Source organism: Podarcis bocagei (genome assembly GCF_964188305.1).
Source record: "Podarcis bocagei genome assembly, chromosome: 6".
Classification (NCBI taxonomy): domain Eukaryota; kingdom Metazoa; phylum Chordata; class Lepidosauria; order Squamata; family Lacertidae; genus Podarcis; species Podarcis bocagei.
Window position 1 is genome coordinate 66,862,883 of NC_138130.1, and position 21,274 is coordinate 66,884,156.

General features: G+C 40.9%; 1 protein-coding gene across 8 annotated transcripts in view; it reads left to right on the forward strand.

The window, feature by feature from the left end:
- POU2F1 (POU class 2 homeobox 1) overlaps positions 1 to 21,274 on the forward strand; it is a 101,281-nt gene that overhangs the window by 66,605 nt on the left and 13,402 nt on the right. For 4 of the 8 annotated variants that reach the window (XM_081199632.1, XM_081199634.1, XM_081199635.1 and 1 more), the window contains exons 5-16: positions 1,361 to 1,480; positions 3,881 to 4,060; positions 7,961 to 8,087; positions 9,231 to 9,299; positions 11,780 to 11,874; positions 12,651 to 12,827; positions 15,801 to 15,942; positions 17,188 to 17,333; positions 17,678 to 17,857; positions 18,304 to 18,409; positions 18,760 to 19,102; positions 19,537 to 19,625. In XM_081199632.1, the coding sequence (XP_081055758.1) occupies positions 1,361 to 1,480; positions 3,881 to 4,060; positions 7,961 to 8,087; positions 9,231 to 9,299; positions 11,780 to 11,874; positions 12,651 to 12,827; positions 15,801 to 15,942; positions 17,188 to 17,333; positions 17,678 to 17,857; positions 18,304 to 18,409; positions 18,760 to 19,102; positions 19,537 to 19,625 (1,774 nt within the window). The remainder of the gene's footprint in view (positions 1 to 1,360; positions 1,481 to 3,880; positions 4,061 to 7,960; positions 8,088 to 9,230; positions 9,300 to 11,779; positions 11,875 to 12,650; positions 12,828 to 15,800; positions 15,943 to 17,187; positions 17,334 to 17,677; positions 17,858 to 18,303; positions 18,410 to 18,759; positions 19,103 to 19,536; positions 19,626 to 21,274) is intronic. The other 4 variants (XM_081199638.1, XM_081199639.1, XM_081199633.1 and 1 more) reach the window with 3 other exon arrangements.

Consider the following 21,274-nt stretch of genomic DNA (forward strand, 5'->3'; position numbering starts at 1 on the left):
ATATGATAATTTTGAAAGGAGGCGAGATAGTGACCTTCCTCTCTAAAAGAGAGAGGCTGAAAATTGCCTTGGTTGCCATGGCAAACTTTGAGTCCCTGAGAGAGATGTTGGCAAACAGGCTATATCTCCAGTGCAGAATGTTTACAGTCCTGTGCTGTAATTATCTCTCAATGACTGGCAGAATTAATCAGAGCCTCTATGTTAATTAGCCTGCTCTGCAGTCCCCAAAACAGGTGGTGGAAAATATGCAAATCTATGCAGAATTTTAATGTTCTGCATAAGCAGTTTTAATTACCATAAACCCCCTCTCCTTGTTTTTCCTTTTCATGTGCTTTCTCACTTGCATTTTTCCCTCATGGCTACAGTAATTTCATCTTTCATAAGATGGTTTTAAATAAATGAACTGTGTTTGCCTATATAAATACCAAATTCTGTTTCTTGGAGACAAGATGTGTGGCGACTGTTTGTTTTTGTTCCTGGATGCAATTCAGCATCTAAGGTTTTTCAAGCTAGTACCTTGTTTAGTTTGAAATACTATGTTTATGAATTATTATAAAATGTATAAAAGAAAAATCTGCTGCACTAATCCAAAACTTGCATGCTGCTGATTACTGAGTTTCACATTGACTAGGAAAGGGGCAGTTTGGTACAGGTGTGTGCAGATCTGTCTGTAGTATGGCAATGACTGGGACAGCTTAGAAACTTTAAAGGCCGTGACTTCAAATCAAGCACTAAATAGGAAATTTTCTTGAGCATATGTATATGTGTTTTGAGGGGGCAGAACTGGAGGTCCTCTGTCTCTCTCCAACTACAATCAAGCCCCTGTTTTTGTTAATGATTTGAAGTAACAGCAGCGTTTTTTTCTTCCATTCTGATACGTGGAAATATTGGCTTAGGGCTACAATACCAAATTAGCATTTCTTCCTCCCACCTGTTATCTACAGTTACCTATGAAAACAAGTTGTTGAAATAAGCAGCTTTTTATCTTATGGATAACCAAAAATCTTGTTAATATCATCCCTCCTCATATTACAATAAACTATGATAATGGCTGTGAGAGCCAGTGTGGTGTAGTGGTTAAGAGCAGTAGTCTCGTAATCTGGGGAACCGGGTTCGCGTCTCTGCTCCTCCACATGCAGCTGCTGGGTGACCTTGGGCCAGTCACACTTCTTTGAAGTCTCTCAGCCCCACTCACCTCACAGAGTGTTTGTTGTGGGGGAGGAAGGGAAAGGAGAATGTTAGCCGCTTTGAGACTCCTGAAGGGGAGTGAAAGGCGGGATATCAAATCCAAACTCTTCTTCTTCTTCTTTACATTGATACCCATTCTGTTCTACAAAAGCTTGTATATTTTCTTTCCTAGTCTAAACCTAATGAAGAATCTGGGGACAGTCAGCAGCCAAGCCAGCCTTCCCAGCAGCCTTCAGTACAGGCGGCCATACCCCAGACCCAGCTCATGCTGGCCGGAGGACAGATCACTGGGGTAAGATGAGTCCAAGTGAATTGTAATGAGCCACCAACTCATGTTGTTGTATTAGACAGTGTAGATTGTTGCTTTATCATTCCAGGTGAATGTGGCCGGAGAAAATCTCCCTATTGGTTTGATGGGTCTCTCAGTGGCACTTGATGCTGGGGATTATGGTATCCCAGTCCATGGACCTGTTTTCTTCTAGGCCTATATTGTCTGAGTTCAGCCTATCTGGAGAAATTGCCACATGTCTTGAGATTTGCTGGAGGAGACCTTGTGCTATGTGCCCATGCCATGAGAAAAGTTGTCTTCTGGAGCAAAAGTAGAACCCTCTCCATTGTAGCTTACCTTCTTTGAACTTTCTGTCTAGGGAGGCTCTGTTAATCCTTCCACCACTATCTTTTAGAAATCAGGTTGATATATTAGAAATTAGTTGATACAATTGTAGATGGGGAGTAGTTTTTAAATTCTGTAATTTTATTTTTGATATAGTGGTTATTGCTGTGTAATCTATCTGGAAAGTTGATATATACAATATGAAACCTACCATATCAGATGCTATTTCTCTACTTTGCTGATGAGTATAAGGGTGATTTTTAACACAGTATGTTGATTCAAGAAGTCAACAATTTATAGGGAATTTCTTCTTTTAGATTAATTTAGGGGGGGGAGGGAGTGTTTATCTTGCTCCAGGGGTAGGCAACCTAAGGCCCATGGGCTGGATGCGGCCCAATCGCCTTCTCAATCCGGCCCGTGCACGGTCTGGGAATCAGTGTGTTTTTACCTGAGTAGAATGTGTGCTTTTATTTAAAATGTATCTCTGGGTTATTTGTGGAGCATAGGAATTCGTTCATCTCCCCCCCCCCAAAAAAAAACAACAACAACAACACCACCACCATAGTCTAGCCCACCACATGGTCTGAGGGACGGTGGACCGGCCCATGGCTGAAAAAGGTTACTGACCCCTGTCTTGCTCCATATTTGCTTTCTTCTGTGACCTAGTCACAGTGAAGAGGGAAAAGAAGTTAGTATCGCTGTTACAATGTCTCAGTCATATTTATGATCAACCATTATCATATTTATGATCAACCATTTTACCACAGTGCTATTGTTGATATAACCACACTCTTAAGTTTGCTGGAATTTCCTTTTCCATACACAAAATGAGGTTTAAATCCACCTATTAACAGTTCTCATTGGATGGAGAACTCTTTATGTAAGCTATCAGTGTTTCTTTCAATTGCAAAAAAAAAGTATGCTACAACAACTTGGGAGACTAAAAACTGATAAATCACTTCTGCTGTTTTCAAAATTTGAGACATGCAGTTAATCAGAGACTTTTCTCCCTGTATTATTTATCTTTGAAAGGTATATGTAACATGTAAATCAAATGACACTGCTTTGAATTTAGTTCTATTTATAGACATATAGAAAACTGCTTTATACCAACTCAGAGCAGTGGTCTGTCTACCTTAGTATTGTCAATATTGACTGGCCGTGTTTTCTATTTATGCCAGATCCTTCGCCTTAAAGCTCTACAAATGGCTGTTTTCCATATGTAGTGGGCTTTTGCTGTAATCTGAATACAGTTTTTTTCATGGCTTTTACTTATAGCACTTTTGTATAAGCATACAGTAAAAATTAGTCCAAATACATTAAATGTCATTTTGCCTAACTGCTCTTTGCTACATTGAAACTAGATCCAGGTCTTTGAAGGTAAGGGCTCTTTCTATACAGAAAGAGGGAAGAATATTCATGTATCGAAGGGAGTCCAACGCCACCTGTTTCATAGAGATAATGTGTGTTTGGAAACCTGCAGAGATGTCAACCTACCAGCTCAATCCTATCAAAACAAAAAGGCAGACGGAAGAGGGGGGTTGACTTGGAGGGGAACAAATGGTGCACATGTTCCTCAGCTATATCTTAAGGCATAATGGAAATGATGAAACATGCCAGGGATTCATGCTAATGTGAAGCAGCTGGAGTATTATCAGTTTGTTTGGTAACCACAGCCAGTATTGCTATTTCTCATTCATCTGGCTAATCGCTTCTGCTTCTGGTGGGTGTAAATTTCCTTTCAAAGCCTGTCAGTGATGGCTTGTTCTTTTGCTTGCTATTTCCTGTCAGTGCTGTTTCTTTCCATTGCTTGCTAGCTAATTACCTTTTTCGCATTAATATTGAAGCAGTGCCACAATAATGCAGTGGTCACAATGATACAATGCTTATGCCAGTACCATTTAGATGAGGTGAAATATAGGTTGATAGATTGGTTGATTTCTATCTTACCTGGAATAAACATCTGCTCCCTGCATACGGTGGCTTGTTTGAAGGCAACTGGTCAGAAATAAATAGCGATGGTTTGTAAAAGGGATGATGTTTCGTGCTATTAACTACTGTCCTAAAACTTGTTCCTAGCTCACGTTAACACCAGCCCAGCAGCAATTATTGATACAACAGGCACAGGCACAGTTGCTGGCAGCTGCAGTGCAGCATTCAGCCAGTCAGCAGCACAATGCTGCAGGCGCCACCATCTCAGCTTCTGCTGCAACGCCCATGACACAAATCCCTCTATCTCAACCGATACAAATTGCACAGGTGAGCTTTGTCTTTCGAACCATTGATCATGTTGGCCTGCCCTAATATGTCTCTTTTGTTACTCTTTTGTTCACAGTGCAACTGAATAAGGGCTCACAAGGCAGTGTTTTGAATACCTTGGCAACATAGGCTGCTTGGTCCTCTGATTTCCAAAGACCACACATCCCTGTTACTGAAAGCTACAAGTTTCCTTTTATAAAATGCAGGCATGGCAACATTCAGGTCAAATAATCTGGCTCTTATAAACAGTTTTTACATTTGAGCACTTGCTCTTTCCACTCCACTTGCTTTCCTCATTTCCTGATTTTTGCAAGCAACAATTTGGTGTGACATCCAAAGTGGGTAAATTAAAGTTTATGCAAACCATTATTTTCCCATTCTGGTTTGGAGACAACCATGGTTTGAAATGAGTTTCTAATTCTGGTTTGGTAATAAAATGTAGTATTTCAAACCCAGAAATGAGAGAGGACATTGAAGGGAGGTTGTGGGCACAAAGCTGTTCACAAGAACCAAACCATGATTCGGCTGTTAAATCTGAACGAGACTCACATATGCAGTTTGGTTCTTGATCCAACTCAGGACTTCATGGCAACCATGGGGTTGTTTCAAGTGATCATTGACCTGACACACAATGCAGAACACACTCCTGATTTGGTTTTTGCTCCTGGTGGTGAGGTTGGATGCCTAGAAATGAGGAGGTGTTTCTGTGCCCCTTTTGTCATCATCAGACCACTTCCTGGTGAAGCTTGAGCTGACACCAGTTCCCCCCTGCAGGGGTGGAGGACCAATTAGGGTGGACCACTTAGGGATTCCTGAATGCTATAGGTATTTTCTGATGGGTGAAACAGGCAAACCTGCCAAGGCCCTCGTTTCACTGGGGAATGGTGAGATGTGGAGGGCCATAGATATGGTTCCTTCTGAGCATCCTCTCAAATGCTGTGTTAGAGCACATAATCATGCCTACTTTGCAGTAGTGAAAGCAGCAAGGAGGGCCTACTTCACTGTCTCCATTGCACCATTGAATAACTACATAGCAGAGTTCTTCAGAGTGGTCTGTTGGCTCTGGACTCCTGTACTAGTGAATGGAGCTCAGGAGTCCCCAGGGACTTTTGCTTTCTAGACACTTTAGAGAATGAAGTCACTCACCTCCATAATGTGCTTGATTCCATGATTTATGCAGCTCCAAGTGAGATTTCCAGTCATCCACTAAGCCTTTTTGTGATATCAGTTTCAGTTTTTGCAGCCTGCCGACATAAACAAGATGCTTGGAAGTATGCTCCAATTCGTGGGGGCAGACTACTGCCAGCATATATCTCCTTGTCTTTGGAATCTGCATTGGCTGCCAAGCTGCTTCCAGTCCAAGGAGCCAATACAGATTTCGGTACTAATGTATAAGGCCCTAAGCATCTCTGGACCAAATTATTTGAGAGACTGCCCTACCCTCCATATGCCCAGCAAGTTATTTCTTTGCAATTGGGGCTGTTCTTGAAACCCTAAAAATATCAGAAGTTCTAGCCATGACAATATGTTGCAGGGTTTTCAGTGTGACTGTTTGTGTAACAGGATCATTGTTGAGATACAGCAGGTGCCCTCTGTTTGTAATTTCCAGAAACAATTGAAGACATTCTTGTTTCAACAAGCTTTTCCAGCTGGGTGTGAGTAGGGATGGGAACTAGGTTTCTTGCCTATCTTTAGTTGATTTGTATATTGTTTTTATAAGTGAGATGGGCGCACAACCCTAGAGTCAGACACAACTGGCCCGTACGGGCAGGGGTACCTTTATATTGTTTTTAAGCCTATTCTTAGTGATTTTTAGTGTATGGTATGAATCACTTTGAGATGTATATGAAATCAATGTAAAGTTAAATTTCTTGGACTTGTATGCTGCACATTGCTAATGAATTTTTAATTATTTTATTTCTAGTTGCAAGTCTCCATGTGAACTCTGCTTTTGAGTGGCCTATAAGTATAGTTAATAATTCTGGTAGACCATGGTCACAAGGAGCAAAAATGAAAGTTGAGAGCCAGTGTAGTATTATAATTAAACCTGGGAGACCTGAGTTCAGTTACCTACTCATTGGGGTCACTTAGGACCACTTCCTTACCTGTCACCTTAATCTACCTTATAGGGTTGCTGATTGATATATATATATATATATACACACATACATACATACACACATACAGTGGTGCCCCGCAAGACGAATGCCTCGCAAGACGGAAAACTCGCTAGACGAAAGAGTTTTCCGTTTTGGAGGTGCTTTGCAAAACGAATTTCCTATGGGCTTGCTTCGCAAGACGAAAATGTCTTGCGAGTTCCTGCTGGTTTTTTTTCCTCCTCCCCCCCCCCCTTTTTCTAAGCCGCTAAGCCACTTATCAGCTGATCCGATCAGCAGATAAGCCGCTAATAGCGCTAATCCGCTGATCCTTCAATGGGCTTGCTTCGCAAGACGAAAAAACCGCTAGACGAAGAGAATCACAGAACGGATTCTTTTCGTCTTGCGAGGCACCACTGTATATATATATATATATATATATATATATATATATATATATATATATCTGAAGCCCGTCACTTTTTCCACTGCAAATTGGAGTACATGGACTTCATCAATCGCTTACAACAGAGCCCTGCTTAGCTTGTTTGGATTACTATTATAAATACATTATCCAAATAATTGTTTGTTTTTATAGCCCTGTTCTTGAATAATTGATTCACTGACCTGATCTCCGTTTCAGACACATCATTATATTTAACTGATTTTACACACACAACTCTAGCTGCGATCATTACAAGAAATCTTCTGTGAGAATATGAATAAATGGAATAAATGCTAGCAGGGTTTTTTCCTAACATTTATATAGTAGTGTTTATAGCTCTCTGTTCACCTACTGGTAAGGCAATTTACAGAGCTAATACAAATTATACCACATCCTGATAGATATAAGGTACATAACAAAACACAATTTAGCATGCTGCGAGGAAATTGTTTTTCATTTTTCATAATATGTTCTTACCACTCAAGTTCTTGCTATCTCTTTTTTATCATGGTGGTACAATGGGCTAGTGTTTTGAGTCTGCTGGCTTCTTACCAGACCTACAAAAGCCATCAAGTCAGTAGGATTCCGAGAGTTAATTCTCTGATGTGCGAAACATGGCCATAGATTGAGGTTGATTACTGCCCAGACACCATATTGTTCCATGTTTACTTCCCCTCCCATATGATGAACATGTCCCCCACATAAACAATTGTGGGATCCACTTCTGTGGGTGGGGCAGACTAGGGTCAAGAGGAAGGAGATGGTATGTACTTTCTCTCACCACTGTTTTGTAGCTGCTGCTTGCCTGGAAGCGGATGTATGAGAAAGCAAAGGCAGATTTCCAGTAGCATCCCTCTGCTTGTATGATGCAGCTGGCATAAAATTCCAGCAGGTCTCCTTATGAGCAGGGTTGATGAGCCTGGTGGGCTGTTGATGGCTGCACTAGTCATTTCCTACCAAAGCCCCCATCACCTGCGGAGGGCAGATACAAAAACTGAAGGAGCCTGGGGACAAGCAGAGCTCCGTGGCAGCCTAAAACTTCAACATTTGCTGATGCTAAAATTTTGTTTCTATTAGTGAAATTGATGATATGCTGAAAACCTCAAGAGGAGGACTACATCCTTAAATCAATACTTTGCTGTTGTTCCTTTGCGTTAGCAACTTTATCCAGGTCATTCTATGATTCTATGAATTAGTATATGTTCATTTTTTATGTGCTATTAAATTCAGATGCCCTGTGTTTGCAGAGTAAGAATTTTGGATCACGATTCTTTTCCTAATGGGTTTGTTTTGCTTTTGAAGGGGAGGGAATGACTGTTTAAGTTTGAAAAACTCTTAATTCTGTTTTGCTTCTTCAAGGATTTGCAGCACCTGCAGCAGCTCCAACAACAGAATCTCAACCTGCAACAGTTTGTGTTGGTGCATCCAACAACCAACTTGCAACCAGCACAGTTCATCATCTCACAGACGCCGCAGGGGCAGCAGGGTGAGCAAGACGTTTACTAAAGGACTTAAGTTCTTTATAAAGATATTTTGTTGCAGGCAAACAAGCAACCAGATGTATTTAATACTCAGGCACGTAAATTTTAGGGAAGATGTTTGTTACTATAGAGTAGGGACCATCTGGGTGAATATATCCATCGCATGAGCAGAAGTCCAATAAGTATGCAGGCATGGCTTCTCTGGAATCCTTATCCTTTCCCTTCTTTAATATAGTACTCTTTTCCCCCTTTTTTGACAAGTTTTGAAATAGTGAGTATACAGGACACCTCTTTTCCCTATATGCCTTTATTTGGGTTAAAACCTTAAGCTACAAAAATTCATTTTAAAAAATTCTGTCCCACTTTTTCTGCAATTGCTAGAGTGCTTCGAGTGTCATGATTGTAATGAACATAAGAAGAGTTCTTTTGGATCAGGCCAAAGACTCATCTAATCTAGCATCCTGTTCTTACAGTGGCCAACAAGATCCCTATGGGAAGCCCCTACGCAGGACCTGAGTGCAACAGCACTCTCCCTTCCTGCGATTCCCAGCAACTGATATTCAGAGGCATACTGCCTCCAACCGTAGAGTTAGAACATAGCCATCGTGGCTAGACGCCATTGATAGCCTGATCCTCCATGAATTTGTCTAATCCTCTTTTAAAGCCATCCAAGTTAGTGGCCATCACTACGTTTGTGGGAGCGAATACCATAGTTTAAACTATGCGCTATGTGAAGAAGTACTTTCTTTTGTCCTGAATCTTCCAACATTCAGCTTCATTGACTTCCCCTGAGTTCTAGTACTATAGGGAGAGTTTTCTGCCTGCCACTTTTTCCATGACACACCTAATCTTATGCACCACTCTCACGTCCCCACTCCCACCACTCATCTTTCCCCCCTAAACTTAAAATCCCTTTATGTTTCCTCAGGGGAGTTACTCCAACCCCATGATCACTTTAGTTCCCTCTTTTCTGAATTTTTTGTCCCAGCTGTGCAGTATCCTTTTTGAGGGGAGGTGACCAGAAACTGTACACAGTATTCCAAGTGTAGTCTCCCCATATATTTGTTATAACAGCATTGTGATATTGGCAGTTAAATTTTCAGTCCCTTTCGTGATGATCCCTAACATGAAATTCGCCTCTTTCACAGCTGCCGCACACTGGGTCGGGTCAACATCTTCATCGAGTTACCCTCTACAACCTCAAGGTCTCATTCCTGGTCAGTCACTGCCATTTCAGACCCCATTAGCCTATATGTTAAATGAGGGGTAAAAATTTGCCCCAATGTGCATCATTTTACACTTGCTTACAATAAATTGCATTTGCCGTTTTACTGCTCTTTCACCCAGTTTGTAGAGATCCTTTTGGAGCTCAGCAATTTGGTATCGTCAGCAAACTTGGCTACCTCACTGTTCACCCCTAACTCCAGGTCATTAAAAAGTAAAAAGCAAAGGCCTCAATCCTAGTTGGCCTTCACTTTCTTCATCCTTGCATTGGGAGAACTGTCCATTTATTCCTACTCTGCTTTCTGTTTCTTAACTAATTCCTGATCCATAAGAGGACTTCTCTTACTCCATGATAGCTAAGTTTATTCAGGAGTCTTGGGTGAGATACTTACCTGCAGCTTTTTGAAATTATTAAGTCAACTTTTGAGGTAGTAAGACAGCATGTCAACTGGATCACCTCTTCCTATATGCTTGTTGATAAAAGAGAGAACTGTAATAACACAGGACTTGCCCTTGCAGAAACTATTCTGGTTCTGCTTCAGCAAGGCATAACAATTCTTTCCACCAGTTTTTGTGGAACAGATGTTAAGATAATTGACCTGCAGTTTCCCAGGAACCCCAACCCCACCCCAGATCCTTTTTTAAAAATCCACTGCCGAGTCCTCAGGTATGGAGGTTAATTGACAGTTTTCATATTTTTGTTATAAGTTCAGCAATTTCACATTTCAAAACTCTTGGGTGCCATCTGGACCAGATGATTTTTCAGTTTCTAATTTGTGAAAAAGACCTAGAACTTGTCACCACCATTTGCCTCACTTCTTCTTCTTCTTTTAAAAAAAAAAAACTCCATGCAAGTTTATTCAGGCACAGGTGTCTTCCCTACATCTTGCACAGTGAAGACAAATAATTGATTCAGCTCCTCTGCAATCTCCTTTTACTCGTTTAGCACATATTTGGCTCTTTTGTCATCCAAAGGCCTGACTACCTCCCTATGCAGTCACCTGCTTTGAATGTAATTAAATAATTTTTGTCAATCCTTGTTTTTATCATTTATTGGTTTCATTGGTTTATTATTTATTGGTCTGTCTGCCTTTCTTTTGGACTAGACTTCCATTTTCTGAGGGAATCCTTCCTGCCTCTGATAGCTTCCTTGACTCTGCTCTTTACCACACCAGCATCTTAATGATCCTGGTGGTACCTTTCCAGATCTGTGGAATATATTCTAGCTAGGCTTCTATTATTGTGGCTTTGAACAACCCTGGGGATTCTGGAGAAACTTGTCCCTCTTGACTTTCACCTTCCATTTTACCAGTCACCTTATTTTGGCAAAGTTTCCTCCTTTGAAATAAAATGTGACTGTGTTGGATTTTCTTGGCAATTTAAATATATGTTGAATTTGATAGCACTGCGGTAATTGTTTCCAATCTGCTTAACACATATTCCACCTGGTCCTGAGTTTCGCTTAAGTTCTAAGTCTAGGGTTGCCACCCCTCTAGTTGGTACAATGACCACCTGTTAGGAAACAGTCATTTAGGATATCTAGAAATTTTATTTCTTTTTTATTACTAGAAAATGCATGTAGCCCATTATATGCGTGGGTTACTGAAATTTCCCATTACTGTAGCATTTTCTCATTTGGATGCCTCCTTGATTTAATCCTTTATTTCAAGATTACCCTGGGCATTTTGGTCAGGGGGATCCTCAGTGCTAAATTACTTTTGGGAGCTGTATAATGCCCCCCCCCCCCATTTCTGTGAAGGAACCTGCCCCTTTTGGGGTTTCTAGCTTGTTGGACTTGTGTTCTCTCTGTTAAACAGAGCAGCCTCAGTTCTAGACCATGTATAGAGTCTGTATCCAGAGATCATCATGTCCCACTGGCGCTCTCCATTCCACCAAGTTTCCATTATACCCACTGTATCTATTCTGTCATCTAACTTAGCTTGTCTTCTAGCATTATCATATAAATACTTATACATAGTGTCTTCAGCACGTTTGTTACCCTACAGTTCTTCAAACCTTTGAATTGCTATCATGTGCCCCTTCACTCTCAATGCCTAGTTCTATCCCTCTCTCCTCTGAATACGGGTAACTTATGGACGTTTAACTTGTACGATTTCAACTTTGCCCGGTTGAAGGCTGGTCAGTTGAAATCACACAAATTAAAAGCACAGAAGGCAGGAGCTTAAAAGTCTTTTTACACAGTGTTTTCCCAGTGCAGAAAGATCTTCTGAGCTGTAAGACTTGCTTACTGGTTTTTGGTAGATCTTGCAAGAGCTTCCCAGAGCCCAGAAGCAGTTCAGTTCCATTGGTTTTTTGGGAAATGATATACTTGAAATAGATTTCCTTCAGCAGACTTCTGCATAAAATACTAAGGAGCTATATGGTCTGTGCCCATAAGACACCATACTGCAGTAAATCAGTTTGATCAATAGCATTTATGTAATTTTTAAAATTCATGTCTCCTCTCTTTCAGGTCTCCTGCAAGCGCAGAATCTCTTAACGCAACTACCTCAGCAAAGCCAAGCCAACCTCCTGCAGTCTCAGCCAAGCATCACTTTCACTTCTCAGGTCAGTTTTCGATAAATTTTCTTATTCCTACTTGGTGGGGGTAGGATGAGAGAATTCAGGCCATGGTGCATAGCAAAAGTTGTCCATTTTATTATTCTAGAGAGACAATGAACTGGTGGCTACCTCTCACTTAAGAGATTGTTGACATATTCTAAAAACCTTTGCACTTGCGCTGGAAAATGTTGAGCACAGTGTGTATGTGTCATGCTATATTTTACGTATCAAGAAATTACTGGAAAATGTATTAACGCATCTGGAAAGCAGTGTCAGAATAACGCATCTAGCTACTGTCAGAATAGGAATTGTGCTTAGATGCAACTTCTGAACCAGTCCTAAGTCCACCTGATAACACTTTGTCACTTGCTAAAAAGCTTTATAGCAGAAAAGCCATAAACTCTTTCTGGAGCTGTTTTGGACTTTTGGGACTTTACTCTTCCCACTCACCCCTTTGCTTTGTTCAGTCATTCTCTTTTTTGCATAGTGAGAATAATTGGGAGAAAGTGTACTTCATTCTTAAGCAGAAAAATTAAAGGATCAGGAGACACCTTTGTTTTTATTGTCCTTTTAAAAGAATTGCTCTGTTGAATAAAATTTCCTTTGAGAATACTCTAGATTGCAATACCTATTTTAGAGTTGAATGTAATTAAAATACAATGCGTATGCTAGAAAATAGTAGAGACTAGCATTTACCAAGAAAAGCCATACTTTTTTTCTTAACCATGCTTTTATTTCTATATGTTTTCTGACTTCACTCTTTGCTTTCTTATATTTCTTAGCAGCCAGCAACCCCAACACGCACAATAGCAGCGACCCCTATTCAGCCACTTCCACAGAGCCAGTCAACACCAAAGCGAATTGATACCCCCAGCTTGGAAGAGCCCAGTGATCTTGAGGAGCTTGAGCAATTTGCCAAGACTTTCAAACAAAGACGGATCAAACTTGGATTCACTCAGGTAAAATGGAAGATTTAAGATCCCTTCACAATGGGTAAAATACCAGTGTTCAGATCTGGAAGGACAGGGTCTATATCACTTTTCCTAATTTATCCTGACTTCTTATGTGGGCTTTTATTAGTGTCTGTGGAGGATTTGTGAATTTCCAAGTGAAATGCATTTTAATTAATGTCAAACAAACATAAGCCACCTTATACCGAGCCATACCATTGGTCCTTAAGTTCAGTATTGTCTGCATTGGCTACTAGCAGTTCTCCAAGATTACAGAAACGAGAACTCCCCTGTTCTACCTGGAGGTAGAAGGGATTTTGCATGCAAATCATGGTTGTACCATTGAACTACAGAGCTGCCACTTTGGATGGGTTCTGTACAGAAACCACTTTAGTTATCCAAATGGATTAGCTTTGCAAGGAGATCAAGGTGAGTTTGCCGCTACGAATTCTCCTGGACCTTTTGGAAGCTTTTGGTGCCATCATCCACAGCATCCTTTTGGACTGCCTGGCAGGGATGAGAGTGAATGGCACAGTTGTTTTATTACTACCTGGTGGGTCAGGTTCAGAAAGTGGTTCTGCAAGACTATGGCTCCACACCATAGCATGTATTCTGTGGGGTTCCATAGGCTTCTAATTTGTCCCTCTGGCTACCACCGCATCACAGGTAGACAAACTGCTCCTCGTGCCTCTTAAAGCTGCCCCATTCCTCCATCCCATCAAAGTTCTTTCCTCTACTTCCCCCATTTTTTCCTTACTCACCTCCCCACGCCCACCCTTGGAGCAGAAATCTGAGAAGAAATTGGTGGGCTGCTGCCTTGTGTGCATTGTACTGAAAAGAATACCTCTATACTTATTTGAGAACACCTCCATCAAATCTAGTGAGGTTTGATTCTAAATAGGGCTGAAGATCAGAGTTTCAGATGTGGTGAGTCCATGGCCTTCACTTTGTACGCAGAAGTAAATATCAGTGGTATAAAATTCTTTTTACAAGCTTAAGCTGGTGCACATGCTGTGATCCTCCTGGGCAAAGATAGCCTGACCACTTTTCTCTATGAGAAAAGTTATAACCAAAATGACCCATTGCAACACACTTTATGGGAGATGATATCTCATCAGTTCTAAAAGAGCTCTGTTGGTTCCTTATACATTTCTAAGCTTAGTGCTGAGCGTTGTAGCTATAAAGGGCTTTACAGGCTTTCTTAAGGACTGCCTACTCCTGTACAAACCTGTCCATTTCTGAGCTTACCTGGAGATGTCTTTCTTAAGGTTCCCCCACCTTTTGAGAAAAGCATGGTAGTAATTGAAGATTGGACTTTCCTTGTATTGACATAATATTTTGGGCTTATGAGATTTTTAAAGTGGTCTTGTGGGTCCATACATACAGAAAAGCAATGCTAGGAAAGGATCATCATCATTTTCCCAATAAAATCTGTTTGAGCAGACTTTAATGAGAATCAATTTATTTATGTTAAGCATATATGGATGATCCATGCTTCTGTAGCTTTTTCAGATGTATGCACTTCAAACTCCACTGAATGTATATCCTATGTGACAACCTAATCAATCTTTCCTTAACTGAGATGGGCAAAAATTCAATTGTGGATGGAAATTCATCTCCCCCCGCCCCCAAGTCAAAGGGGCACCTTGTACTTCTCTGTTTTGCAGCAAAACATTGTACCACTAGGATGACAAACAGCATAGTATTTACTTAACAATTATATTGCACAAGCTATATACATAATTAGTTTTTAATGATAGTGATTGCTTAATTATGTGAGAGGATAGTAATTAGAAAACTGAAGTAATAAATGTTTAATTTATCAAAGTATGTGTGTGAGAGAGAATTATTTGCTGGTGGTACAGTAAGTTATTTTCAGATGCTTATAGATTTATTGTTCTGTCTTTCAGAAATAATTACTCGGTGCAGGTTTATATAGAAGACTAATAAACTAATTGCCTATTGCAGTTCAATTCTCAAGTTAAAAAAAAATCAAAAGAAGACTTTACAATTTAAAATAAATATCTAAAGTAGGAGATGAAGTAGTATGGTCATTAGACTCCTCATTGTATCCAAAGGTGGTGGATGTCCTACATAAACAAAAATAATTCAGTTTGTTATCCCAGTTGTTTCCCAGCTGTTGTCAATTTGATCTGTCATGAGTTGTACATGAATTAAATGAGTTTATGTACTTGACCCTGATACTTTTTATGTGACTATATGCAGAGGCACTCATTCATTGAGCTGAGATCCCTTAACATTGGAAGAAAGTGCTTAACTTCACTTAACTGTTGGACTTGAAGGCCGTGGAAACTGATTTAGCCCTCTGTGTTGAGGCAGAATCCCTTAAACAGTTAAACCCCAGATCCCGAACACCTCCATTTCAGAACGTTTACGTTCTCAGACGTTTTTCAGAAGCCGAACGTCCGACATGGCTTCCACTGGGTGCAGGAAGTTCCTGCAACCGATTGGAAGCCGTGCCTAGGTTGTCAAACATTTCGGAAGCCAAATGGGCTTCCAGAATGGATTACATTCGACAACTGAGGTTTGACTGTACATAACACTTCACCAGGCCTCCTCACCAAACAGGGTGTGGGTCAGATACTTTGACCAAGCGCTAACTTTAAAACTTAGAAACAGTTCATTGCTAATCAAGTAATTGGCCTTTGAAGATGCAGAATTTGGTGCATTTGGTGACCTGTAGATAACATCTGTATTCCTTCTTGAGCAACACTTTTGCAAGATGGTCTATCTTATACCAATTTTAAAGCATGTGTTGGACATAAATTCGTCAAAAGGACAGTTTAATTCAGTGGGAAGCTAGCATACGTCTATCAACAAGACGGAAGAAATCTGATTGTGTCTCCGTTGTATTTGTCAATAGCTTTGTAATGAGATTTATTTTATTACATCTGTCCTATAGAAGTATATGTTGTTGAGCAACTTGTTTTATTCCCATCTTCTTTTCTTTCAACCATGCAGGGTGATGTTGGGCTCGCTATGGGTAAACTCTATGGAAATGACTTCAGTCAAACTACTATCTCTCGCTTTGAAGCCTTGAACCTCAGCTTTAAGAACATGTGCAAGTTAAAACCACTTCTGGAAAAGTGGCTCAATGATGCAGGTGAGAATTTCCTTTAAAAATTCCTGAAATACCGCAGAACAACTCTGAATTTCGTAAAGATTTTTATTCCAATGCTCTTTGTGGTGGGGTTCAATTTTGTTATACTTACAACAGATATTTTCATTCTGTTCAGTCTGTTATGCAAGTGGAATAGATTGAAGAAGCATAAATAGTTACTTACTTGAGCGGTCTTTCTGAAGCGTTTGTACGGCACTGGCTCTGATGTGAAAATAATTGCACATATGCAGTGTTTTTCAACCACATAATCATAAGCTTACTCTGGCACTTTTTATTCTTAAGACCAAAAAAATGCTCAAAAATACATGAGCAAAACTATTGGCTGGTGCATATAAAAAGTTAGCGGCTAACCCTAAATGTGGCCATGTGCAATTAGGTTTGATCAAACCTTTTCTCCTTCAGATCTTGAGAACTGACTTTCCATCTAAGCTGTATAGTATAGCTTTTTAAATAGCAAGTACTGTTAGTTTCAGTATTTCTGCTACATAGGACCCATAGGCTTAGATACTAGATGTCCCTTCCACAAATTGAAGGGCTCAGTCTGTTTGCAGAATGGCTTTCGATCCAATGGTAGTGATGCAATTCATCCTGTAGCCTGCCACACACCACCTCCCGCTCTGTTCTGGAGGGTGCCTCAACTTTCTTGAGCAGATTTGGAGGAGGGGAGGAACAGGGGGCTGCTGGGAGGAGGGATAATTGGTGAAACTTGATGGGAAGGTCCCATGAATGGATTTCTGCTCAAGGGAACTTGAGATCCAAGCCATAGAATTTTTGGATATTTGTTTGTTTGTATGCTACCTTTCAGGACTATACAGTGGTTCACATTATAAAGGAAATTAAATTACAATATGAAATACACTATGTACAATAACTGCATGAAATACACAACGTACAAAACCAATAACCCGACATCGCATACAGCAAATGAATAAGGTCAGCAGAGGCAGCCTACAAACCCCTTAACTAAAGGCCTGGGATACATTTTTAACTGGTGCTAGAAACTAATTAAGGTGGGTGTCAGTCGGGTCTGTAAGGGAAGGGCATGCCACAATCATGGTACCCTTATTGAGAACACCCTTAGTTATGGGAGTGTAGTCTGGCATCCTAGGTTGAGGTTGAGGGGCCATTACATGAGTTAATGTGTAGTTGTTTAACTGTGAGTGGTACCTTTTAAAAATATATTATTAGCATGCTTTAGTGACCTTGACTTGTGTTGACTGTTTTCAGAAAACCTCTCATCAGATTCAGCTCTCTCCAGCCCAAGTGCCCTGAATTCCCCAGGGCTGGGGATTGAGGGCTTGAACCGCAGGAGGAAGAAACGCACCAGCATAGAGACCAACATACGTGTGGCCTTAGAGAAGAGTTTCCTGGAGGTTAGTCGATCTGTTGCACTGTGTGCTACTCTAACGGCTGCTGAGTAGTTTCAGCATAGCATGAAATGATAAAATGGCATAAGAACAATTAAATAACATTATAAAATACTATATTACCTGACACACTATGACTATATGAATCACTTCACCTTCTGTCCTTCCCATGTAAGAAGTAGAAGAGGAACTGGTGCATCTTCCCTGCTATGAGAGAGATATTTCAGATGTATCTGCAACAATTATAGGTAGCTGCTGGCTTTCATTGTTGCAGCTTCCCTGTAAAATGGGAATTCACCCTGTGTCCAAACTATAACTGAGCTCTTCTCTTCAAATTACTACTCTTTCAGAACCAAAAGCCTACCTCGGAAGAGATCACCATGATAGCTGACCAGCTGAACATGGAGAAAGAGGTGATCCGCGTTTGGTTCTGTAACCGGCGCCAGAAGGAGAAAAGGATTAACCCACCGAGTAGTGGTGGAACCAGCAGCTCGCCCATCAAAGCAATTTTCCCTTGCCCAACTTCATTGGTAAGAATTAACTTGAGTTATACCAGACTGGAAGAAATTAAAATCACTCCTATCCTCTTGGTAATGAGGTTAACATAATGCAGATTTCAAAATCTTAAGTTTTTATCTTCAGTGGTCACTGCTGTGTTCAGTACACCACCTATTGCTTCTACTTTGGTCCATATTGAAGAAGACATCCTCCAGAGGGCTTTGAGTACTAAGCAAGACATGAATTGTTGCTGGATTGAGCTGAATGATTCACATGGGTGTTTGCGTTATACATAGCTTAATGATTTTCTCACTACAAGTAGCACTGTAGCATAGTTCTAAGCTTCAATGAATAAAATTCCAAAGCTATATGATAGTATGTGTTTGCTAGCTTCTGTATTTATAGGTAAGTAGTAAACATTTAAATCTGATTTCTTTTCCTTTCTAAGAAAGCTTAGCTGTTTTGTTCTGACCTCTAGGTGGCAACCACACCAAGCCTTGTGACAAGCAGTGCAGCTACAACCCTGACTGTCAACCCTGTGCTCCCTCTAACCAGCGCGGCAGTAACTAGTTTGGCAGTCACAGGTAAGAGAATATTCAGACTTCCTCAGCGCAGAAGTACTTGCTGTTACAAAGACTGAAATTTAGTGACCTATTATGTCAGAGAATCCCTAGAATCATTTGTATCCAGGGTTGTTTGTTAAGCAACAAGTTTTAATACACTCAGATCCAAGATAAACAGTGCCTTTTGGGTTCTGTTCACAATACTGTACTAACAGTGTCCATTGAGTTAATCAGTCCTCTTTTCCTTACACTTTGGCGCATTGCCCTTTCATTCCATTGGAATGGTGTCTTTTGTTCTCTGTCTGTCTTGTAGTTTTAGATCTCTTCCAGGAGTATTAACTATTTTAGTCTGATTGAAACCATCCTTTCAGGCACCACAGAAACCATCCCCAACAACACAGCGACTGTGATTTCTACCGCACCCCCGGCTTCCTCAGCAGTGACATCACCCTCCCTGAGTCCCTCTCCCTCTGCCTCCGCTTCCACTTCTGAGGCATCGAGTGCCAGTGAGACCAGCACAACACAGACAACCTCCACCCCCATGTCCTCAGCAATTGGGACCAGCCAGGTGATGGTAACTGCTTCTGGGTTGCAAACAGCAGCAGCGGCACTCCAAGGAGCTGCACAGTTGCCTGCAAATGCAAGTCTTGCTGCCATGGCAGCAGCAGCAGGACTAAATCCAGGCTTGATGGCATCCTCACAGTTTGCAGCTGGGTAGGTATCTGCCATTCATAAAATTTGCTTGCCATTTTAACTATCTAGCCTTCAGGCATCAGATGTCAATACACTGCACATTTAGTACCTTTACTTAAAAATAAGTGCTGTTTGAAAATAAAGATTGCCTTAATTCTTTCTTTTAATTCAGTAGTTCAGCCCATCAGAGATTATTGGCACTTTTCAGGTATAAAAATGTTTGGATGCAAGTTTTTACATTTCTTGCCACTTTTAAGATCGATTTTAAAGAATGCAACCAGTCAATAATAAATCCTAGGTAGAAATGTTGCTGAAAGGATCTGCATCCGTTTTTGTGATAAACAACGGGGGAAATTTGAATTTGACTTTTAAATTCTAATTCTGTGTCTAAGACTGCTCACCTGGAAAGTCGCTCTGTCTTCAGTTTGTTTTTGTTTCCTGTTTTGGGCTTGCAGAGGTGCCTTACTCAGTCTCAATCCAGGGACACTAGGCGGTGCTCTCAGCCCAGCTCTGATGAGTAACAGCACTCTGGCAACTATTCAAGGTCAGTGGACTCTCACCAGTCTTCCCATGTCTCTTATGTTTGTGTTTTTCATAGGGTTCTTTCCCCCACAAAGAGAGAGAGAGAGAGAGAGAGAGGCTACAAATCCTAAACCTCCTTGCTTGGAAATGTCACATTGAAGAGACTTGCTTCTACATAAACATTTACCTTTATATATTCAAATCTCCATCAACCACACATGCACACTTCACACTCATGACAATGAAGGGGTGACATATTTTATTCCAAACTCCTTTTGACATTCAGAGATAATAACTAGTCTGAGTAAAATCAGTATATGAAAACACCCTTGTGAGGATTTTCACTTAGAAGCCTCCAGGGAAATGATCAACCTTCATACATCAGGATCCTCTCAGACCTTCTTTCAGGAATGAATGCAACATAGTTGAAGGCTGTCACTCAAACACTTGTGAGTTCCTGATACATTGGTAAGAAACCTGAAGCATCAACTGCATGAATGCTATTGCCTCTTATCACTTTATAGGAGGTGATAGTTCAGAGAGGCTGCCAACACAATTCCAGTGCCATGCTGAGACCAGAAAAACAGACTATTAAATCCTAACCTAGTCCTTGGGGATAAAATTTCACCCCAGTGCATTTTTTGAAAATCCAGTGCTGTGTAAATTCTGCAACAATGTAGTCCCATCTAAGACATTGTTGCCTGCACAGTCATAAACAAACAAGTACATTTTATTCATAGCGATATGTAGCTCTTTTACAAAAGAAAAGTACATATATGTGCAAATGTTCTAGGTGTACAAAAATTCCTTTTATTAATATATTCATAATCAAGCACCTCATTTGTTTGCATATATTTCCCTCCACCAAACCAAGCTAGCAACTGATCAGGCTTTGCAAGTCAACAAAAAAGCCAGGCGGCAAACTGATCTACTCTTAATATGAAATGATTCTTCAAAGTGAACAGGTACTCCATGAATTAATTATCAGAGCACAGAAGGTGAATAATACACAATGGCTTAAGCATTCTTCAGGTGGTTGAAATCTGACTCCATATATCTTTATGCATGAGCCTTTATAATACTTTGATGCAGGGGTTGGGGACGTTTTTCAGCCCCAGGGCCTCATCCCCTCAAGGAGCCTTGTGAGGCCCACATGCCACTGGCATAAAAGTGGGCATAACAATGGATGTGACTTTTGCCTTTGTGCAGAGTGTGGAAAGTTCAAAGGTTTCAGTAGGTGCACACACTTAGCCATCGCATCTCTGCAACCAGGCATGTTTGCAGTTGAAGGATGAATTTCAGCTAGGCAAAAGCACTCGAAAAGGGTGTGGAGCCGGGCTGGGGAGGGGTGTAGCCTGTGGGGAGGGGCATGGCACAGGGACAGGATGTGGCCAGGGGAGAGAGCCTCAAGGGACACGTAGAAAGGCTCCAAGAACTGCTTTTGGGCCCTGGGCCGTTTGGGCCATGGGTTCTCCATCCCTGCCTTAATGGGTCTTCACGGCACCTGCTTTTTCCTCTGTGGTGAAAATGGTGTATTTATCTGGATAATAAAATGGTCAGTTCTCAATCCTCAGTCACTCTGAATCCAATCCAGCTTTTCCTCCTGATGTTGAGATGGCTTTGTTTACTATTTTTGGAGGGTGTGTGTGTGTGTGTGTGTGTGTGTGTGTG